General features: G+C 48.7%; 1 protein-coding gene across 2 annotated transcripts in view; it reads right to left on the bottom strand.

The window, feature by feature from the left end:
• Nucleotides 1–4,630: 4,630 nt before the first annotated feature.
• Nucleotides 4,631–23,869, bottom strand: part of KCNH1 (potassium voltage-gated channel subfamily H member 1) — a 386,370-nt gene continuing 367,131 nt past the window's right edge. For both annotated transcript variants that reach the window (XM_032878101.1, XM_032878102.1), the window contains exon 11: nucleotides 4,631–5,692. In XM_032878101.1, coding sequence (XP_032733992.1) covers nucleotides 4,829–5,692 — 864 coding nt within the window. In that variant the 3' untranslated portion in view covers nucleotides 4,631–4,828. The remainder of the gene's footprint in view (nucleotides 5,693–23,869) is intronic.

Raw genomic sequence — 23,869 nt, 5'->3', positions numbered from 1 at the left:
GCTTGTTTAAAAATGTTGAGAAGGGCATATCATCAGTGGAGGGGCCCGCATATTCCTTTTACCATTCCCAAGTGCACACATACAGTGGGGTTTCTGGCAGCACGGTCAGCTGACCATAAAAATAGTGTCCGCTCACTTGCACTTCTGTCTGTTCTTGCTCATTTGGACAAAGTGGCCGATGCGAAGGAGAAAGAAAAACCCAATGGAGGATTTGGCGGGACTCAATGCAAAGATATCAATATAAGGAGAAGCCCCAGACTGACGGGCTGCTCGGGAGTAGAAGTGTCTTTATGGGGTTGGCGAACCGTCCGCTGTGGACAGCCTCTCACCGATGCAGAAGTACAACGTCTGAATACTAAGAGAATACATTCATTGGGGCGGCGAGGGCACCCACCGGGTCTGGCGCCTGTGGGGCACTCGAGTCCAGTTCTAGAAGTTCCAGAATGAGTCTGATTTGCTTGCATGAGAAAGACGTTTCATTTGAAACTAATTTAAGCTGCAAATTCACATTGATTCTTTTGAACCATGTATGGTGGTGGCAGGGAGAGTGGGATTCAAAACTTCAAAACACGAATGCCTTGTGTGAGAAAATGATGCTTTCTCTGGTGGCTGTGGATGGTGTTGAGGGGACAGTGAAGTCCAGCTGGAGGGCACAAGAGCTGGAGGGCACAAGAGCTGGTGGAAGTATTGGTCTTGAAGCGAGCGAGAAGGCAGTACAATTTCGTGACAGAGGAGAGGCTACCCTGGGGTCAGAGAGTGCCCTTAGGGGGTTTCTCTTTAAGCAACAGGATGGGGGGGGGAGTGTTGGTAGCTCTATCCCAGCTGGAGTTCCATTCAAGGGTCTTAAGGCTAAACATCTTTATTGCAAAACATACAATGTATTAATTAAACGCACATCAGAAACTTTTATCTCCACCAGGGCTCCTAAAATTTTCTAGAGTGTATGTGCCATATGGTGGTCGAGGCAACAAGGGGAGAGGAGGCTCTCCCTACACCTGGGACCCCCTTAAGGCATTCTTTTAGTTCCCACAAAGGCTTGGACAAAAGTTCTAACAGTTGGCTTCTTACTTTGACCTTCCACTGGAGGATTCAGGAGGGGAAGCTTGAGGGATGGGCTGCGGTGGTGCAAGGCATTTTTGACTCTGTGCCATGCTGGCTCCATACTTCTGAAGGAAGGTTCCAGGAAAGGGCCTGATATCTGGCCAGCAACAGCACACAGGATCTAGAAGGTTGAGGGTAAAACAGGCCCAGGAATTGGATAGCAAGGAATCGGAACCACTTTGAAACACTTGGGCCCATGTTACTGTAGCATCAGAGATGTTTTAAGCCATTGGTTGCCTGCTACTGGCTACAAACTCGGCACACAGGTGTAGTCTGGGGTTGAGAATTACAAAATGGTCTTAGGAACGAGCCAGGTCTGAGCATGAGAGAATAAGGTGGCTGAAGGTGATGATATCAAAGTTGTGCACGAAACCAGGGCTTCTCAGCCAGAGGGGTGCCTCCCTTTCCTTCCTGGGGAACCTTATCCTACTTGATGGAGGTGTCCTTGCAGGTATAAGGGCCAGCAGCCCTCAAAGCTGGAGTCTGCATCCTCCACCAAGAACAAGTGCACCATCTGGTTGGCCATCTTCTTTCACAGACTCAACTCTCAACCCCACACCTCCCTCAGTGGGGTAGAGGAGAGCATGGTCAACAAGCAGCCAAGTGCTGGGGCAGGACCTCTGGCTCCAAAGCAGGGACACTCTGGAAAGCGGAGCCTCCCTGCAAATCACATTCAAGGTAAGGAGTTTAAGTGTGAGATCAAGTAACCAGCAAGTACTGGGTAATGGAATGGTCTAATACATTATGTCCCCTTCCCTCGGAAAGGAACAAATTACTCAGGTAAATATGTCTCAGCCGAACTTCTAAAGTCTAAATGCTTGGTCCAACACCTAGTGACCCTGTTTCCCTAACCTCTCTTCAGCCACCAGAAGGTTCAGTCAGTATTTGGAGCTTGTGGCCCTTGCTCAGGAAGCCAGAGCTGCATCCAGGCAAGAGTAGGTAGTTAGCACAAAGCAGCCCACGGCCACATGCATGTCGCAAAGATGAAAGGAGAGAAGGTTTGGCTCATTTAAAAAAATTTTTTTTTCCAGAGGAAACAAAGCACAAGTCCCTATAATCTTTAAGCAGAAAAGACTAAAAGCACGTACAGCCACACTGCGGTGATCTGTCACCACAGGCTCACATGCGGGCCCTGTGACCCCGAGATGAGCACATTCCATCCACAGGATCCAGGCTTCTGGTCATGAGCCCTATCCAAATCCTAGGAGTCAATCCATGGGTACATTCATGAAGCTTTATTTTTCCCCCAAGACAAGTGTGGACTTTCAAGTCTGGCCCATCAGTGTCTTTGCCCCACAGACCCCTGTGTGGAGTCATTTCTTACTAACAACTGTGCCCTTCAGCAGAGCCAGTGGGGAAGGGCCCCATTAGGTTGGCCTGCAGGGCGCTGTACAGGAGCCTGTCATCAAACCCGCAGAGAGCTGGGCGGGTGCTTCCGAAGCTGGGTGATGGATTATTAGGGCCCTGACCCCTGACTTGAAAGTAGTGGGCACTAAACTTCAGAAGCAGGCTAATGAGCACATTTAAGGAATACCAAACCAGAATATTCTGGAGCAGATGGGATTCCAGATCTTTTAGAGCCTCTGGACTAGTTGGCAGCTTCTCAAGGAGACTGAAATTCCCACTGCTTTATCCAGAGTCACAAACAGTCATGACTTGGCCTTGGGAAAATATACTTCCCCCTCATTCTACGCTGCCATCTGAGGCTAGATCAAATAATGCTGCAGGCTTGGGAAGCCAGGAACCACCCCAGTAAGCCTCCCATGAGTGGGTGAATAAGTTATATGGGACCCCTGGGGAAGGAACCTTCTCTTCCTGGAACTCTGCTTCCCAGGGCCATCTGTGCCAGTGCTGGGTGCCAGGAAGGGACAACCCCATTCTGCACAGACTGCTGAAGGCCGAGTCCTGGGACCTGTCATGGCCACTGAACAGGACCAAAGGGACATGTGGGTATGTGGGCGCTGACAGGAGACCTTCAGAAATGCTGAGTATCTTTGGTAGGGCAAGTCCTGCCCTGGCAGATCCCCTCTAGTACTCAGGGGATGAGCCCGGGTTCAGGATCCATGCAGCAAAGTCATGCCAGGTGCAGGGGTGAGGTGCTGTAGTGTGACCCATGCAGAAAGAGCCCTGGATGAGTCCCTGCTGTCACCCAGAGTCCAGGTCCCCTCTCTCTCCAAGCTAGTTCTTAGAGCTGAACTTCCAACCTTGCTTGTCAAGTTTTAGGGTCCTGACCCTCTCTGCAGGGCATACACCTGAGCTAGTTCCACTGGGCCTAGGAGAGACCGCTTTCCCTTCTCAGATGCCCTTGGAAGGAGCCCAAACACATGAATAATTTGACCGCAGGTGCCTAGGAGGCAACAGTGTCCCCAAGCATTGGCATAAGGATCTGGGTGGCCCATAGGTGGCTCTGTGACTGTCACCCTGAGCTCAGACCTTCCTTTCTACCTCACCCTACAAAGCCATCCGGAGAACCTGCTGCCTCCTTCTCTTTCTCCTGCACCTGAAGCAAGTACAGCCTTGGCCTGCAGTCTTCTCCATTTCTCCTGAAGTCCTGCTGACTGTAGCTGGAGAAAAAGAATTTTAAAATAATTTTAAAATAAGGCCAAGCATGGATCCCAAGGGTCCTCTAATGACCCCATGCAGTGGACAAAATACAAACTTCTGAAGGACCCTCAATCCCAGTGAGAATCAGAACATAAACATAGGACTTGCTACAATCATTTTTCTGAGGTTGTGTGTGTGTGTGTGTGTGTGTGTGTGTGTGTGTGTCTGCTTTGCTAACAAAGCAACTCTGGGCTCATTGCCCTTCCTGCCGATGCTGCACACCCTGAGGAAGGCCACAGAAACACTGGGGGAGAGGCTGAGAAGGAAAAGAAGCGAAGGGGCCCATGCGATGAGGACAGCGGCATGGAGCAGGGCCAGAGGTGCATGAGAGGCTTCTGGAACCCTCCCTGTGGTCTCTCCCATGATAGCAGGCTGCAGAGCACAGCCCAGAAAGTCTCTGCTTCCTGAAAGCCCCTTTCCAGCTCTTCTACTTGAAAAAGGAGACCCGAGGATTCCCGGCTCTCAGTGTCCATGGGAGGTACCCAAAGCACCTCACAGCTTTCTGGTCTTAACCAGTAGGGACAGAAAGTTGCAAGGCTCTGCCCTCCTTATCCCTCAAGCTCCCCTTGTCCTGGGCTGGTTATAAATGACTACCGTAGGAAAATAGAAGATGACGACAGACATGGGCTGTACAAGGACAGGGAATGCTGGGAAGTCCCTGTGCCCACCTCAGTCTTTGGGGTTCTTGGCGCAGGAGCCCAGCCTGGTATCTACATGGGGGGGTTCTCCAGGGCGCTCCCACTAGTCTCCAAGTAGCTGCTCCTCTTTTCTAGTGGTTGTCCTCTTTTACAAAGATCATGGCAGTAAAAAATTAAAAATGAAGGAAAATACCCTTTAGACAGCATGCCCCCTCTTCCAAAATTGTGCACAGTTCGAGAGTGGCTGCCATTTTGCAGGATGGTGGCATGAGCCTCTTCCCACGTCTGCTCCCAGAGAGAGCGAGAGAGCGAGTGAGCGAGAGAGTGTGTGCCTAAGCGACTGGTCCCGCTCTGATTTTCTGTCAGGAAAAGCCTACTTTGGAAGTTGTTGGTCATGTAGGTGTGTGTGGTGGGAGGGGTGTTAAGGGCAGGGAGGCGGGGTTTTATCTTTGACTTTCTTTCTTTCTCTTTTTTAAACAAACCACTCAGCTTGCTCCAAAAATGTCTCTTTCTGATTCTGGGGACTGGGGCCTCGATATCTCAAATAGCTCCTGAGGAGACTGAGAGGATCTTCTGGAAGTTAATATCCTGAGTATCTCAGAGAGCTGTTTCTCAATATTTGTCATTTTGGTGTTCAAGGCCTTGATGTCCTCCTTCAGCTCGTGCTTCACCTCCAGGACCGTGGCCTGCAGTGTCTGCTCAGGGATGGGGTAGAAAGAGTGCTTGACCTCCGCCAAGATGGGGCTTCGGTCCTGGGGGCTCCTGGCCTCACCGACGTTGTCCAGGCGCAGGTCGCTCTTGGTGATGCCGCTGTCGCAGGAGTCCGTCTTCTTGAGGGTGGCCTCTCCGGACGCCTTGGTCCTGTCGGGGAGCGTCTCCATGGACTCGGCCTTGGCCACCTGGCTCCAGTCCTCAGCCTTGCCGCAGGCATCTCTGAAGCGGGCCCAGCCCTTGCGCCTGGCGCAGTCGCCGCCTCCGCCGCCGGCCCTGGTGCCCAAGCACTCAACCCCAGGCGCGTGCAGCCGGCCGTGGTCTGCCACTGCAGCTGTGGAGGTCGCCTGGAAGGCCACGGGAGTGGCGGGGCTCTCACGCACAGTCACCACGCTGGCCTTCGCCAGGCTGTGATTGGCAGAGGCATGCTCGGGGAGGGCGCTGCCCTTCTCCACATCCAGGTCGTCGGGGTCGCGGCCGCCCCGCTCTGCAGCCAGTCGGGCCTCCTTCTGCTGCCGGAACCTCTGGAAGAGTCGCCGGACAGGGTGGTCCGGGGGCAAGATCAGGGGGGCCTCATTCTTGCGTTTCATGCGCTCTTCCTCCTCACGTTTCACATCGCTGATCTTCCGGAACACGATCTGCAGCAAGACAGAAGCACAGCAAAGCTCAGGCCCTTGGCATCAGCCTCTCCGGCCCCCAAGGGCAAGGTGCACTCATGGCGCCCCCGCATCCCTGCTGGGCCCCACCGGGCTTTACTCAGGGCCTGCCCACCCCTGCCTTTCCCGACCCTCAGCCCTCCTTCCCAGGAACTGACTCTTGCCCTCATTCTCTTCAAGAGAAACAACTCCCCCCACCCCGTCCATCCCCATGAGCCAGGAGGGAGGCTGGAAATGCCAGATGGCCTCCTCCTGGGAGACTGTCCTGGTACCTCAGCGGGGCCCTTGTTAATCTGTCCTGGCCCGGAGTCTAGCTTTTCAAAAACCATTTTTCTGACCCCGCTGCATTAGAACCTCTAGACAGGAAGCCCTTGCATCGATAACAAGCTTCCCAGGTGATGTATGCATGAACGTTTGAGTCCCCCTGGTCTACACCACATTCCAGTGCAAGAAGGTTCAGATGAGTACCCAGGCAGGGCCACAGCTAAGACCACCACTGCCATCTGCAGATCTGGACCCTTAAGTGAACTCGGCTGGCTCTGAAAGCAAAAGCAAGTCTCACTTGGAGCCCCCCGCCCCCACCATCCTCAGGCGACTCAGGGGAAGAGTCCATGGCCTTGCACATGGCCTTGTCTTAACACCAGCAACCACCCGGATGGGTCGTGAGGTACTCAAATGTTACTTCATGTATTCCTCGTAGCAGCACTGGAAGGCCCCTGGAATGCATTCTCATTTTAGAGAAGAGGAAAACCAAGGTTCAGGGTAGCTAAATGTCCCATGAAAGACAAGTTTGCCATAAGTGACTCATTCCTGAGGCGTCTAACCCCAGACCCGTCAGACGTCCAACTCACGAATGAAGACAATGCTTCATGCAGAGGATGGACAGATAGTCAGTCAACCAGTTCAGGAGTCTGGCCCTGAGTGCAGCAAGAGCCACAAATGACAGGGCTTTTCCCAGGCTGCCCTCCGATTATGGGAAAGCCATGTAATTTCTGGCTTATGCGGCATGGGGCAGGTGCACTCAGGGATGTGCTAACTTGTCCCACCTCTGAAGCTATGGGAAGCCACCTACCATATGTTGTTATAGAAATCACTGGTCTGAGGACCCACCCTGTAATCACTGAGAAGCAGAGGAAAGGCCTGTGTAAGGGAGAGAAGCAGCTTTTCCACCACTGCAATCTGGAAACCTGTGCCCTGGGCAGGCAGGCTCGGACCAACGCAGATCCCACCCTGAGGACCTGCCACAGGGTTCTCAGGTCTTGGGGAGGCACATGGGGTGGCAGGCTGGGAACACAGGCTTTGGGATCAGAAAGAATGAAATCCCCGCCCTCACCTCACCGTGTGACCTCACACAGGCATCGTAACTCCTGAGTCTATTTCCTCCTTAAAAAGTGGGGAAAATCCTGGGGCACCTGGGTGGCTCAGTGGGTTGAGCCACTGCCTTAGGCTCAGGTCATGATCTCAGGGTCCTGGGATGGAGTCCCACATCGGGCTCTCTGCTCGGCGGAGAGCCTGCTTCCTCCTCTCTCTCTCTGCCTGCCTTTCTGCCTACTTGTGATCTTTCTCTGTCAAATAAATAAATTAAAAAAAATTTTTTTTTAAAAATAAGTGGGGAAAATCCCCACTTTTCTGACTTGGTGTAAAGGTAACACAAGACTACTTAGGTGACAGCACTGGCCCATGGTTGATGCTCAATCTGAACCCTTCTTCCTTCACTCTTTCAAGGCCTCAGCCTTTTTAACCTCCAGGTACCAATCGATGGGAGAATGTCTTCTGCCCAGAAGGAGGAAACACAGATGTCCTAGTCAATGACCTAAAGGAAGGCACTGGCTTGGAACACACACGGTCCTCCTGGCAGTTCTCTCAACACCAAAGAGTAGGGCAGCTCCGGAGGGCTGAGATGTTTGAACACTAAAGGAAAGGAAGTACTTCTCTAGATACCAAGAAAGCAGCACAGAACTTAACCCAAGAGGTTGAATGTGAAATATACCAGGAGACCGACAAAGGCCGTTAATATGCACTCGTGATGGACGCTTGTGAGGGGCAGGGTATCCTCTGCTCTTCAACCCAAGGCCCCATGGATCTGAGACCAGAGGACGGGGGCCCAGCTTGACCCGGGCAACGTTTTCAGCTGTTGTAGTCATGTTAACAGGGCAGTTCAGCACGTACGGGCTGGGGCTCCCTGTAGGGGATGTCTGGCTCTATGCCAACTCTTCTGAGGCCTCTTGGCTTATCCCAAAGTGTCCTCCTAGTGCTGCTATCAGCCATCCTGCGAGCTGGAGACAGCCCCACCTGAACATCTGTGGCTTGCCTGATGGGCAGATGAACCAGGAAAGAGCTTCCTGCCCTGCAAAAACGCCCGCCCTTTGAGAATCCATGAGTAAAACCAGCAACCCCCAGCAGACACAGAGCTGCTGTGGTCTGACAGCTGAGCTGACCTGGGCTCTGGGGTTCTGCTTACTAACTTCACCTGTGTTTTTGGAGACGCTGGTCTTGGAATCTTTGTTTCCGAGGCAGCCACTACCACACATTTGGCCAAGTATTTCATATCTGAGTGGGCAGGGGTGGCCACACGACTCACAGTAGTGAGGCAGGAATGGGACGCCCTCTGTATCTGTGCATCACCCTGATGGGTGGGAAGGGCATTTCCTGTGCCATGTTCCAGTCAAGTGGTGCCTCCCATCTCTAACCCCACTGTGGAGCTGCAGAGAGGGGCATTCTGTGTTTCCATCGCCCCCTAGTGGATGGATGAAGCAGCACGATCAACTCTCCTGCCTCCTACCCCTCAGGCCCTGGGTAAGCTCCATCCTTTCTGAGCAATTTCAGGTCTTGAAAAGCCCCATTCACCTGCTTGAGGCTCCATGCCATCTCATCTCATGGCCCACCCCTTCACCCTGACTCCTACATGACTTTCAGGATTCAGCTTAGGAGTCATGTCCTCCAACAAGCTTCCCTGGCTTTCCCCACGGTCCAAGACCTTTGCAGATGGGAGCACACAGCCCTGTCACAGCCAGCGGCAACCATCATGAAAAGCAGCATTTTGGTTATTCATCTTTTCCACGTTTGTTTTCTTTTTTTTTTTTTTTTTTCATCTTCAGTACCATGTCTGATATATATAGTGCTTAATCAATGGTCATTGAATCACTAAATATGTCAGTGGATAAATTATGGCCATCTCCCTGTTTGTGAGCTCGTGCTGGGGTAAAAGAAATGATGCATATGCCATCCCCCAATACACACACACACACACACACACACACACACACACACACACAGCTGACTCAGATGTTTGGGGTCTAATGGAGAGCAGGAAAAATTACCAGTGGACTTGTCTATGCACAACAGATATGGTCCTGATGAGTAGTGAACACATGGGCCCTGATTTACGATACTTCTACCTTAAGATGGTGCTCAAGGGATACACATTCCCTAGAAATTATGCATTTGCTGGGGCCAGAGATACGCGCCATGATGCTCTCCCGTGATGCCAAGCAGAGGCAGCGAGCCCCAGCTCCTGGGCAGCCAGGCAATCACGAAGGTAGACAGCTGACCCATGTAGGACCATTCCTACTCATGCAACCGTGCTGTCCTTCCCTTTCAGTACCGCACTTGATCATTTACATGAGATGGTCAACACTTTGTTATAAAATAGGCTTTGTGTTAGAGGAAGGTCACAGGGCTATAAGTAAAAACAGAACTTCAGGGGCAGGCTGGTGTTCTCGCCTTGCCATCACCTTTCCTCCCACTGGCAAAGGGTAGCGGGGCCACAGCACCAGGGGTGAGTCTGGAGACACTGTTATGAGGGACTCCAGTCACCCGCCAGAAAGGCCACAACCTGGTGACAGGCTGGCCTGGGTCCAGTCACTGATGACGGGATCAGTCTGGATCGCTCCTGGCCAGCCAGAGTCCTGCAGGCCCACAGGGACATATATTTTGCCTTGCCTGACGTGGGGGTCACAAGAGGCCCCTGCAGAATGCCTAGCAGCTCATGACTTATGGCAGCTTGGGGAGACAGAGGAGGTCCCGGCAGGATGGCCATTGTGCCTCCCTCATTCATCTCTGCATCCCTCTGGGGGCTCACGAGGCACCAGCCTTGAGCCTGGAGGCCTTTACTAAGTGGCTGTTGAGCTGAACAGAACGACATCTGGCTCGTCAAGCTACAGGGCTTTCTGCGCAGCTACTTCAAGTGTGTTTGAAAAAGCAAACCGCCTGGAGTCTGAGGTGAGTCAGTACCTTCGATGCCCTTCTGGGTTCCATTCACGGAGAGCCTGGGTCCTCTCAAGCCCTTTCCAAGACCCAGACCCAGACCAAGGGGGGCCAGAGTCTCCTCAGCGTCACTGAGCGAGAGGGCCCCAGCTGCACAGGTTGGGGAAGGATGGGGCGAGGCAGGGAACGGACCACCTGGAGTCCGGACGCACAGAGGGTGAGGGGAGGGCAGCTGAGTGGGAGCCCAGTTGCTTGAAAGAGCTCAGGTTGGAAGCAAAAATATATACATAATGTCAATTCTCAGTGATTTACATAAATGAACAGAGACTGAGCATGAATCATAGAAAACCACAGATAAACCAAAAGGAATTTATTTTGGTTTTCGTCAGATTCAGACACATGCCCCTGATCCTAAACATGGAGAAGCAGTAGGAAGAGCACAGGCTTGGAGTGCTCCCAACCCTGTCACTGACCAGCCACCCTGTGGCCTTGGGTAAGTCATGTCCTTCCTTGGCTGGACAAGATCACCAGTTCTCAAACCTGGCTGTCATTCAGACCTCACTCTATTGAGTGAGAACTTCCTGCAGTAGGCTCAGAAACTGGCACGGGTGACAAGCTCCCAAGTGACTGTGACTCCGGCAGCCTGAGCCAGGTCTCTGACCCCTGGACTGATGACTAGTGAGGTCACAGCCATTCTGCTGTCTTCAGTTTGTATATGCATGCTCAGACAGGAGTGTGGCCACACACTGGCCCAGCCCCCCCTCCCCGAGTACCCCTCTGCCAGAGCCCACATTTGCAGCTCCACCCCCTGTGTGCTGCCTGGGATTTGGCGGGGGTGACCTCAGTGAGACCCAATGAACCCCTGGTCCCTGGAGGAGGACCCAAAGAGGACTGATAGGCCCTGCTATGACTTTAGGCTCCTTCATCCTTTGATCCAACAGAAAGAGGTTTGTGGCCTGGAACGGAGGACACAAAGATTTACGTTTATAGAGCAAACATTTACAGAGCACTTCTGGTGTGTGGGGCACTCGGCGGGGTACACACACATAGCTGTGCCATGCCAGGGGGAGTGGGGGTCTGGGCTGGCACAGACCAAAGCTACTGAGAGAGAAAGAGCAGCATCAGTGGGGGCAGGTCCCCAGCCTCCTGTCCCTAAAGGCCCTGCTGACGTGGCCTCCTCCTCATGGCTTCCCCTCCCACCAGCCCCCTCCACTGGCAGCCCTGCCTGGTTTTACGACAGAGCATAAAACATGAAGATTAACAAACGGGGCCATTTACGAAACTGAAAACCTGGAAAAACAGAGTGGAGATGGACCGATTTGATAAGGCAGTGAGCTGGGTGTTGCTTTTGGAAAAGGCCAGTTCTTAACCTCCCTCCGAATGGCTCTTTATGGAATCAAGGGCTGCTTTTTTTCTCTCACAGCAGCATGAGTATGTGGACTGCCCAGGGAGGGGTCAATGCTTCCAGAAGGACCGATGGAGGCCAGTCCAGGTCAGACATCACTCACGGAGCCCAGACTGTGAGCTGCCAGCACCTGTGGCTAGAAGGGGATGGAGCCCATCTCTGCCAGCCCACACTCCTCGGGCTGCCGGCTTGTGGGGAGCCAGACAGGCGAGCCCAGCCTCGACAACAGCCGTGGGGGCCCAGGGTGGTGGGCATGGGGGCACAGGTGGAGGCAGCATGAGGGACAGACAGCACAAGCACACCCTCTGAAGTCAGACGGCCTGGGGATCATGTGCTCTGCATCCGGCTTCCTCACCCACACAAGCAGATAACATGACCAAATTCATGGGCCTCATGTGAGGGTCTCAGTAAACCCTTCGAATAGTTGCTGAAGAAGTGTGTTCTGAATCATTCTCTGTGGGGGTGACCCCTGAGATGATTCTGGAAGGAGGAGCTGGAAGTAGTCAGGTATAAAAGGTGGAGAATCTGGGCAAAAGTATCCAGACAGGATGGCACAGACAATGACACAAGGCAGAAATGTCACCAACGTAGAAACATATGTCTGTGGGAGCAGCCCCGGTGGGCAGTTCTGACACTGACCGAAAGTGTCTCGTGCGCCAGGCACTGCTGTGCCATGTCTGACGTGTGCTATCTCATGCCATCCTACAGCGGCCCCAGCAGCAGAGTACCATCACTACCCTCATTTTCCAAATGAAGAAACTGAGCCTAGAAAGGTAAGTGACTATCTACGGGCAGGCAAATGGTGGAGGTGACACTCAAAGCCTGGCCACTTAAATCCCCGCCCAGGCCCGAGTTCTGAGCCGTTCTGCTAAGGGAAAATGCCTTGGGTTTTTGGGAAAAGGACAGTTTTTCCCCAGTATGTGCTGATAACCTCTATCCATGCCCAGCCTGCCCTCTCCACTAGTTTCTCTCACTTCCTGTCCTTCGGCAACTTCTCTAAAGATTTCAAGGGCAGTTCTATAGAACAGAGAGATCTGGCCAAGAAGCTGTGGCTCCGGGAGCATTCAAGGCAGGGGGATGACTCCCCATGCCATTAGACTGTGTGGCCCTTCGGTTCATCAGGATGGAGGAATCACTTAAGGTGAAATGCAGACTTTGAGTGGTCGGGACAAGTAGCAGAGTCTGTGTAGCTCATGAGCAGGGCATCTGGCTTATGGGAAAAATTGTGCCTTCCTGGAGGATGCTGAGGGCACCAGTTACCCTCCTAGCCATGAGTGACCTCGAGGCCCAGCACTGGAAGGGGGAGCAAGACTGCACTGAAGTCCCAGGGGACCTTCTCCAGGAATCATCTAGAGGCTAGAGGTGCTCTGCCCTCAGGTGGCCTGGGCTGGTGCCCCTCAGAGTGCTATTCTCAGGTGGCCCCACCCACCACCACTCACATCTGCACTTCCTTCTGGCATTAAGCAAGAAGGACCTTGCCAGACCTCTTAGTGACATTCCAGTAAGACGAGCATCCTCTCATTCATTCCTGGCCCCCACACCAAGGTCTTCTTTGGACAAACTAATCTAGGGCATGAAACACTCCTATAGATGCACCTCTTCCTCTGTCTTGAGGGTGATACAAGACCAAGAGGGATGAGGACCCTTCCTTATCCCCACTGCCCAGTAAAAGACATGCATCCCTTGGCTGCTGTTCAGGGATGAGATGGCACCACTGTGTGGGAGCTGCCAGCCTCTGGCATTTCACCAGGGCTGTCTCTGTCACTCTTCTCCCTGCTTTCTGCTCCCTCAGTGTAGTGGACCAAATTACGGTTACCAAAAGATATGTTCACCCAGAACTCAGAATGTGGCCTTATTTGGAGTAAGGGTCTCTGCCTACATAATAAGGTAAGGATCCTGGGATGAAATCGTACTTCCTAAGAGCTCAAATGCAATGGTGAGTGTCTCAGAAAAGAGAAGACACAAAGCACAGAGCAAACGGCCATGTGAACGTGGAGGCAAGTATTGGAGTGATGCAGCTACAAGCCAAGAAATGCCAAGGATTGTTGGCAGCGCCGAGAAGCTGAAGAGAAGCACGATGTCTCTGCCAGAGCCTCCGGCAGGACCTGGCACTCTAGGCACCCTGGTTTGACTTCTGGCCTCCAGAACTGAGGAAGAATACATTGCTGCTGTTTTAAGCCTTCTCAGTTGGTAGTAATTTGCTACTGTGGCCCTTGGCATCTAGACCTCACTTTCCTGCTGCCACTACTTCCCATCCTGCCTGTGGTTTGCTCTCCATGCTCCCCCTGGCTGTCCTCCTGCTTCACTGCACATTTCATGCAGCTGAGAGCTTGTGGAGGTGCTGGCCAGACCCAGAGCAAATGCCCACCCTGCTGTGTGCTGCCACAGACACAGAGGATGGTTCTTGATCTTTCTAAGCCCCCAGCTGTCTCATCTACTCCTCCTTCCAGCCTTGCTGTGGTGATGCAGTAAATGACATTTGTGAGACACCCCTTCCGCCCTTCACCTTTATAAATAATCCTGCTTTTCTCACTAGTTCAGCCCTAAACCTGAAATTTCCTGCGCTGAGCATGGCTGTGTCAATGTCTTGTAGACCCCTGGGGCCCTACACTCCTGGCCAGAGCAGCTTCTCTTCTCACCCAACCCTTCCCCAGCATGAGCCAAGTCATCAATGGTTCAGGAGGACATGGGGCCAAGAACCGTGAACTAGAGTTCAGCCTCCAACACGTCCTCAGTAATGCCTCCCCATCTGGGGACGCTCTGATTGTGATTTGGGAAATTCTGTTAACACGATGCAGTCTCATTATTCTATGGGGCAACTTGAGAAAATGGAAGGTGACCTGGGATTTGCAGATATCAAACCCACCAAATACTTCTGAGCGTCTGGTTCACTCCCCATTGCGCCTTCAGCCTGATTATCCCACACAACCTTACTCACACTGTCTCCTGACAATCCATGTTTCTTTCCACCCTGGGCACAAAGTGCCTCAGGCCAGGAGGCAAAGGGAAATGGAAAGTAGGAGAAAGGGTATGCCCTGGAGCCTGCCACGAGGGGGCGCCCATGAAGCGGGGGGGAGGGAGCGCTCAGGGCACACACTGACCAGTCAACATTCCACTACCGTGGTCTTAATCTGAATCCCTCTCCAGGGCTTCTCCTCGCTTCCTCATCTGAGCCTTCAACCCCAACAACAGCTAAGGCTCATCAGCCATTCAGCAAAGGACCAGATATTGGACTAAGTGCTTTGTCCACATCAGTGACCCTTCCAACCCTCAGAGGTGAACACAGAAGTCATTCCCCAGCTAAGTCTGCACCTGATGCCCTCTGGATTCATGTCTCTGCACTGTGTACTTCTTACCACCCAGAAGGACAATAATTAAAGATTCATCCATCCCCAACGTTTTCTGGTTGGTTGCATTCTCTTCATTATTTTTTTCTGAAAAATCTGATACAAAGCATTTATTTGTATAATTGTTTTCCTACTCTTAGAAATACTTGTTTTCCCATTCACCCCAATGTTTATAGCAGCAATGTCCACAATAGCCAAAATATGGAAAGAGCCCAAATGTCCATCGACAGATGAATGGATTAAAGATGTGGTACTTGAATTTAAAGATACACCCAGACTGAAAGTGAAGGGATGGAGAACCATCTTTCATGCCAATGGGCCTCAAATGAAAGCTGGGGTAGTGATTCTCAAATCAGATGAATTACATTTTAAGCTAAAGACTGTAGGCAGAGGTACAGAAGGACACTACATAATTCTTAAAGGGACTATCCACAAAGACGAGCTAACAATTGTAAATATTTATGCCCCCAACATGGGAGAAGCCAACTACAAAGCCAACTGTTAATCAAAATAAAAGTCATATTGATAAGAATACGTTAATTGTAGGGGATCTTAACACACCACTCTCAGCAACAGACAGAACATCTAAGCAGAAAATCAACAAAGAAACAAGAGCTTTGAATGACACATTGGACCAGATGAACCTCATAGATATATACAGAACATTCCACCCTGAAACAATAGAATACTCATTCTTCTCAAGTGAACATGGAACTTTCTCCAGAATAGACCATATACTGGCTCACAAATCAGGGCTCAATCGATACCAAAAGACTGAGATTATTCCCTGCATATTCTCAGACCACAATGCTTTAAAATTGGAACTCAATCACAAGAAAAAGTTTGGAAGGAATCCAAACACTTGGAAGCTAAAGACCATCCTGCTCAAGAATCTTTGTTTGGATCAACCAGGAAATCAAAGAAGAACTTAAACAATTCATGGAAACCAATGAGAACGAAGACACATTGGTCTAAAACCTATGGGATATGCAAAGACAATCCTAAGGGGGAAAAACACAGCCATCTAAGTCTCACTCAAAAAATGTGAAAAATCCTGAATACACAAACTCTCTTTACGCCTTAAAGAACTGGAAAATCAACAACAAATTAAGCCAACGCCATGCACAAGAAGGAAAATAATTAAGATCAGAGCAGAGATCAACGTGTTAGAAACTTGAAATACAGTAGAACACATCAACGAAACTAGAAGCTGGTTCTTTGAAAGAATAAGATTGATAAACCTCTGGCCAAACTAATCCAAAAGAGAAAGTACCCAAATTAATAAAATTATAAATGAAAGGGGCAAGATCACAACTAACACCAAGGAAATGGAAACAATCATCAGAAATTATCAACAGCTTTATGCCAATAAGTTATGCAACCTAGAAGAAATGGATGTAATCCTGGAAACCTATAAACTACACCAAGACTGAAACACAAATTGACAACCTGAATAGACCAAAACCAGTAACGAGATTGAAGCAGTGATCAAAAACCTCGACAAAAAAAAAAAAAAAAAAAAAAAAAAAAAGTAAGTGCAGGACCTAATGGTTTCTCTGGGAAATTCTACCAAACATTCAAAGAAATAATACCTATTCTCCTGAGAAACAGAAGGAAAACTTCCAGACTCTTCCTATGACCCCCAAACCAGGCAAAGATCCTATTAAAAAGGAAAATTTCAGACCAATATCCCTGATGAATATGGATGCCAAGATTCTCAACAAGATCCTAGCTAACAGGATCGAACAGTACCTTAAAAAGATTACCCACAATGGCCAGGTGGGATTTATTCCTGGGATGCAAGGGTGGTTTAACATTCGCAACTCAATCAAAGTGACAGAACAAATCAATAAGAGAAGAATCACATGGTCCTCTCAATTGATGCAGAAAAAAACATTTGACAAAATACAGCATCCTTTCCTGATTAAAACTCTTCGAAGTATAGGGACAGAGGGAACAGTCCTCAAATTTATAAAATCCATCTTTGAAAAACCCACAGCAAATATCATTCTCAATGGGGAAAAACTGAGAGCCTTCCCACTGAGATCAGGAACATGACGAGGATGCCCATTTTCACCACTGTTGTTCAACATAGTACTTAGAGGTCCTAGCAACAGCAGTCAGACAACAAAAAGAAATAAAAGGTATTCAAATTGGCAAAGAAGACGTCAAACTCTCTCTCTTCGCAGATGACATGATACTTTATGTGGAAAATGCAAAAGACTCCACCCCCAAATTACTAGAACTCATACAGCAATTCGGTATTGTGGGAGGATACAAAATCAATGCACAGAAATCAGTTGCTTTCTTATACACTAACAATGAAACTGTAGAAAGGGCAATTAGAGAATCAATTCCATTTACAATAGCACCAAAAACCCTAAGATACCTTGGAAAAAACCTGACCAAAGAGGTAAAGGATCTATACTCAAGCAACTACAGAACACTCATGAAAGAAACTGAAGAAGACACAAAAAGGTGGAAAAACATCCATGCTCATGGATCAGAAGAATAAACATTGTTAAAATGCCTATCCTGCCCAGAGCAATCTATACATTCAGTGCCATCCCAATCAAAATACCAGTAGCATTTTTCAAAGTGCTGGAACAAACAATCCTAAAATTTGCATGGAACCAGAAAAGACGCCGAATCACTAAGGAAATGTTGAAAATGAAAAACAGTTGGGTGCATCATGTTGCCTGATTTCAAGCTTTATTACAAAGCTGTGATCACCAAGACAGCATGGTACTGGCACAAAAACAGACACATAGACCACGGAACAGAGTAGAGAGCCCAGATGTGGACCCTCAACCGTATGGTCAAATAATCTTTGACAAAGCAGGAAAGAATATCCAGTGGAAAAAGACAATCTCTTCAATAAATGGTGCTAGGAAAATTGGACAGGTATGTATAGAATGAAACTCAACCATTCTCTTACACCATATACAAAGATCAACTCAAAATTGATGGGAGACCTCAATGTGAGACAGGAATCCATCCAAATCCTAGAGGAGAACATAGGCAGTATCCACTTTGACATCAGCCACAGCAACTTCTTCCAAGACACGTCTCCAAAAACAAAGGAAACAAAAGCATAAACGAACTTTTGGGACTTCATCAAAACCAAAAGCTTCTGCACAGCAAAGGAAACAGTCAACAAAACAAAGAGGCAACCCATAGAATAGAGGAAGATGCTAGCAAATGACACTACAGACAAAGAGCTGATATCCAAGATCTATAAAAAAAACTTCTCAAACTCAACACCCAAAAAACAGATAATCATGTCAAGAAATGGGCAGAAGACATGAACAGACCCTTCTCCAATGAAGACATACAAATGACTAGCAGACGCATGAAAAAATGTTCATCATCATGGGCCATTAGGAAAATTCAAATCAAGACCACATTGAGATACCATCTTACACCAGTCAGAATGGCAAAGATTAACAAGGCAGGAAACAACAAATGTTGGAGAGGATGTGGAGAGAGGGGACCCCTCCTTACACTGTTGGTGGGAATGCACATTGGTGCAGCCACTTTGGAAAACAGTGTGGAGATCCCTCAAAAAATTAAAAATAGAGCCACCCAGGACCCTGCAATTGCACTACTGGGTATTTATCCCAAAGATACAGATGTAGCGAAATGAAGGGCCATATGTACCCCAATGTTCATAGCTGCAATGTCCACAATAGCCAAACTGTGAAAAGAGCCAAGATGCCCTTCAACAGACAAATGGATAAAGAAGATGTGGTCCATATATACAACGGAATATTACTCAGCCATCAGAAAGGATGAATACACAACTTTTGCATCAACATGGTTAGGACTGGAAGAGATTATGCTGAGTGAAATAAGCAGAGAAAGTTAGTTATCACATGGTTTCACTTACTTGTGGAGCATAAGGAATAACATGGAGAACATTAGGAGAAGGAAAGGAAAAGTGAATTGGGGTAAATCAGAGGGGGTGACAAAGCATGAGAGAATGTGGACTCTAAGAAACAAACTGAGGGTTTTAGAGGGGAGGAGGTGGGGGATGGGTGAGCCTGGTGGTGGGTATTAGGGAGGGCACATATTGCATGGAGCACTGGATGTTGTACATAAACAATGAATCTTGGAACACTGCATCAAAAACTAATGATGTATATTATGGTGACTAACATAACACAATAAAAAAAAGATGTGGTGTACACACACACACACACACTCACACACTAGAATATTACTCAGGCATCAAAAATAATGAAATCCTATCATTTGCATTGGCCTGGAATGAACTAAAGGGTATTATGCTAAGTGAAATAAGTCAGAGAAAGACAAACACTATATGATTTCACTCATATGTTGAATTTAAGAAACAAAACAGATGAACATAGGGGAGGGGAAGGAAAAGTACTATAAGATGAACCCAGAGAGGGAGGTAAACCATAAGAGACTCTTAATCATAGGAAACAAACTGAGGCTTGCTGGAGGGGAGGAGATTGGTGGGATGGGATAACTGGGTGATGGGGATTAAGGAGGGCACATGATATAATAAGCACTGGGTGTTATATGCTACTGATGAATCACTAACTTCTACCTCTGAAACTTAATTAAAAAAAAAAAAAGATGCTTTCAAAAAAGGAAGAAATAGGCGCTTTCTACCAAAATGGACATATAACTGTGAATCCTGACAACCTGTACATTCCTAGAGAGTTGGGTCTGACATCACTGTTGTCTTTCCTGATCCTTTTGCTGCCCTCCCCCCTCCCCACCCTGTTGGTGGCAAATGGTTGGGGTGACTCGGACAACCCCTGGTGCAGCCTGCAGACCATACCATTTCACAGATGAAGCTTTAGTGCAATTAACTTTGATTCATGCAATCATCTTTTGAAAAATAACGGTTGTAATAATTTCACTGTTTGGATCATTCTAGGGTTTGACTATCCCAAGAAGTCATTTTCTGGCCTGCTGTTAAAACTCCCGTTATAGAATGCTGACTCTCTATGCTCTTAAACACAGGAGTCCTGGTGGCTCCCCTACTTCCCTGGGTGCAGAAGCTCGCTGGTTCCACACTCCTTGAGAAGGTCCCACCTCCACTATAGACTTAAGATCAGCATTGTCTACATAGTGGAGTCTCTCACAGCAGGGTGGGTGGAGGTAAGAAGCCTCTGGGAGAATCTCAGAATGTGGGCCAGTTCTTGCTGACGGACACCCAGGTTCCTGTGCCTCCTCCCGAGCTGTCAGCCCAGCAGCCCTCATCAAGTCATGTGGGCTCATCTGGAGAGTGGCTCCTGCTTCCCCCTGTCCCCACCAGATTGTTATCAACCCAGGGATGGGGGTTGGCAGGAATCCCTCATTCCCCCCAGGGCCATGCTGAATCAAGAGTGCCTGGCAGGTCTGGAGAAGGGCTCTTTCAGTGATAAAGGAGAAAGTTACTGGCTTCCTGAGCTTTGCCTTTTGGGGTCATAGTCTCCTTCCCTGTAGAATATAGAGTACATGAGATGGTAAGGGGGTCTCTTCCATTCTCTGCCCATGCTGTGCTACTTCAGAGAGGGGTCTCTGACCCAGTATCTTCCCTGCCTTCTTGGGTCATGGCAGAGGTCTCCCCTCCTTGCTAAACTGTGGGCATTGTACCCCAGGGCCAGAGTTGTGCCTGGTCCCACACCAATGACTGAGACTCAGGGCTGCATGCAGGAGGGGTGCATAGCTGTGAGCAACCCTGGGTCATGTGATAACATATGGGCCAGAAGGAGGCAAGTGGCCTCTTGTTCACCTGTGGACTCAATCAGCCTTCTCTGCAAACACTACCAGAAGCCGAGAAGGCTCCTTTATCACAGAATCCTCTTTTAGCGCCGTACCCAGAGCCAGCTAACCACCTGTCAGCTGTAGCCCAGCCACAACGAGCAGAGGGCCAAGCCCCTTGCCTTGCCTCTCTGAGCCTTGCTGTCCCCATCTGGAAGCTGGGAACCATCACGCTTGCTTTGGCTCTCGGGCAGTGCTGGTACCAGGAAGACAGCTGCACATGCCAGCTATGGCGAGGTTATTCCCAAGGAGTCTCCAACAAGAGAGACAGAGCTTTGCCAGGAGAGCACGGGGACAGCAAGGATTGAAGACTGGCAGAGGTGTGGGTGGATGGGGGCAACTGAAGGGTGGGAGGCCAGGTAAAAGGCTGTGATTGTAGCTTGGGACAGATACGGAAGGGGTGGCCTGGGGAAGAGGAGCAGCCGCAGGCCTGCAGCATGGCCTGCTTCTGGGCACACACGCCCACTCCCCATAGAAGAGAAATGGATCAAGGTGGAGGAGTAAGATGGGGGAGGAGTAGGAGACCTAAATATCGTCAGCTCCTGGGAATTCAGCTAGATAGTTATCAAGCCATTCTGAACACTTACAAATTCAACAGGAGATTGCAGAGAAGAATAGCAGCAATTCTAGGAGCAGAAAAGCGACCATGTGCAGAGAAGTGAATCTGAGGTGATATACGGGAAGATAGACCACAGCGGGAGGGGCCGGCTCCCCGCAAGCAGTAGAGCATGAAATTGGAACTTCTAGAAGTCTGCTCCACTGAGAGACATCGATCCAGAGGCTAACCAGGGGGTGGAGTCCTCAAGGGTACAGTGTGGTCTCAGGACCTGCAAAGTCACAGAAAGACCAGGGGTTTCTGAGTGTAGCAGAGCTCCCAGGTATTGGAGCAGGGAAGCTGGCTACAGAGACGGAGCTGAAGAGGGGCTCTCAGCTCAGGGTTGCCACAAACCATGATCCAAGGCATAGTTGGGCCACTGCTCTTTGAGCAGGGACCCTACCAGTGGCAGATCTGGGGAGACCCCCTCCTTCCTCCTCTGGGAGGAGTGGCGTGGGAGGGTGCTGCAGGAGTCTGCTGGGTTTGGAGACTCCAAATGGGTACGTGTGCCAGGGACAAAAATGCTCAGTCACAGGATGGGTGAGCAGGAATGCAATCGGAGACCAGGGAGACTGGAGGGATTGACTGCTTTTCCCTGAGGGCGCACTGAGGAGTGGGGCCCTGAGCTCTCGGCTCCTCTGGGGCTGGAAATTGGGAGGCTGCCATCTTCATTCCCATCCTCCAAAGCTGTACAGAAATAGTTCAGGGAACAAAAGCTATGGAGAAGGAACCCAAGCAGATTACTTAGCCTCACCCCTGGCAAGGGCGGTGCAATTCCGCCTCGGGCAAAGACTTTTGAGAATCACTGGAACAGGCCCCTCCCACAGAAGATCAGCAAGAATATCCAGCCAAGACCAAGTTCATTGATCAATGAAAACCGCAGAACTCCAGAGCTAGGGGAATGCAGCACATAGAATTCATGGTGTTTTCCCCATGATTCTTTAGTCTTTTGATGTTAAATTTTTTAAATTTTATTTTTTTCTTATCCTTTTAAAATTTTTCCGCTTTCCTATTTTAACTTTTAAAACTATTTTATCATATCAATACCTTTTAAACAACCCTTTTAAATTTTTATTGTTATAATCATATTCTATCTCTTCATTGTATTTAACCTTATTTTTTGTACACATATAAATTTTTCTTTAAAGTTTTGGGATACACTTTCTTCTAACAGAGCAAAATATACCCTAAATCTAGTGTATGGCTTTGTTCTAGTCTCCAGCCTGATCACTATCTTTTTTTTTTTTTCAACCAACTTCTTATCAACTCCTGTTTTAGAATCTTTTTCAATTTTTACCTTTACAGTCATAGTCTATCCCTTCATTGTGTTTACCCTTATTTTTGTATATACATAAGTTTTTATTTCTTTAAAATTTGGGGAAGCAGTTTCTTCTGACAGACCAAAATACACCCAAAATCAAGTGTGTGGCTCTGTTCTAACTGTATATATACACTTTTTTTCTTTCTCCTATCTGCTCCCTCAGTTTTTGTTTTTTTTGTTAAGATTTTATTTATTTATTTGACAGAGATCACAAGCAGGCAGAGGGGGGAAGCAGGCTCCCTGCCGAGCAGAGAGCCCGATGCGGGGCTTGATCCAGGACCCCAAATGACCTGAGCTGAAGGCAGAGGCTTAACCCACTGAGCCACCCAGGCGCCCCCACTCCCCAGTTTTAAGTCTTTTCTGATTTGGTTAGTGTATATTTTTCTAAGGTCATTGCTACCCTTTTAGTATTTTTTCCTCTCATTTATCTGTTGTTTTCTGGATAAAATGACAAGGTGGAAAAATTCACCTAAAAAAGAACAAGAGGAACAATGGCTAGGGACCTAACCAATACAGACATTGGTAAGATGTAAGAACCAGGGCACCTGGGTGGCTCAGTGGGTTAAGCCACTGCCTTTAGCTCAGGTCATGATCTCAGGGTCCTGGGATCGAGTCCCACATCAGGCTCTCTGCTCAGCGGGGAGCCTGCTTCCCTCTCTCTCTCTGCCTGTCTTTCTGCCTACTTGTGATCTCTGTCTGTCAAATAAATAAATAAATCTTAAAAAAAAAATGTCAGAACCAGGGTTCAGAGTAATGATTATCAAGATGATAGCTGGACTTGAAAAAAGTATAGTATAGTATAGTATAGTATAGTATAGTATAGTATAGAAGATAGTATATATAGAAGTATAATATAGAAAATACTAGAGAATCCCTTTCTGGAGATGTAAAATCCCTTTCTAGAGAAATAAAAGAACTAAAATCTAACCAAGTTGAAATAAAAACAGCCATTAATGAGGTATAATAAAAAATGGAGGCTCGTACTGCTAGGATAGATGTGGCAGAAGAGAGAATTAGTGATATAGAAGACCAAATGATGGAGAATAAGGAAGCTGAGAAAAAGAGAGATAAACAACTACTGGACCATGAGGGGAGAATTAGAGAGATAAGTGATACCATAAGATGAAACAATATTAGAATAATTGGGATCCCAGAAAAAGAAGAAGAGAGGGGCAGAGGTATATTGGAGCAAATTATAGCAGAGAATTTCCCTAATTTGGCAATGGGAACAAGCATCAAAATCCAGGAGGCACAGAGAACTCCCCACAAATTCCATAAAAATAGGTCAACACCCTGTCATCTAATAGTAAAACTTGCAAGTCTCAGTGACAAAAAGAAAATCCTGAAAGCAGCTAGGACAAGAGGTCTATAACATACAAAAGTAGAAATATTAGATTGGCAGCAGACCTATCCACAGAGACCCTGAAGGCCAGAAAGGACTGATATGATATATTCAGAGCACTAAATGAGAAAAATATTCAGCCAAGAATACTATATCCAGGTA

Source organism: Lontra canadensis, unplaced genomic scaffold (assembly GCF_010015895.1).
Source record: "Lontra canadensis isolate GAN:19392208 unplaced genomic scaffold, GSC_riverotter_1.0 scaffold63, whole genome shotgun sequence".
NCBI lineage: Eukaryota > Metazoa > Chordata > Mammalia > Carnivora > Mustelidae > Lontra > Lontra canadensis.
Note: the sequence above shows the minus strand (reverse complement) of the source record. Positions and strands in the feature narration are given on the sequence as shown.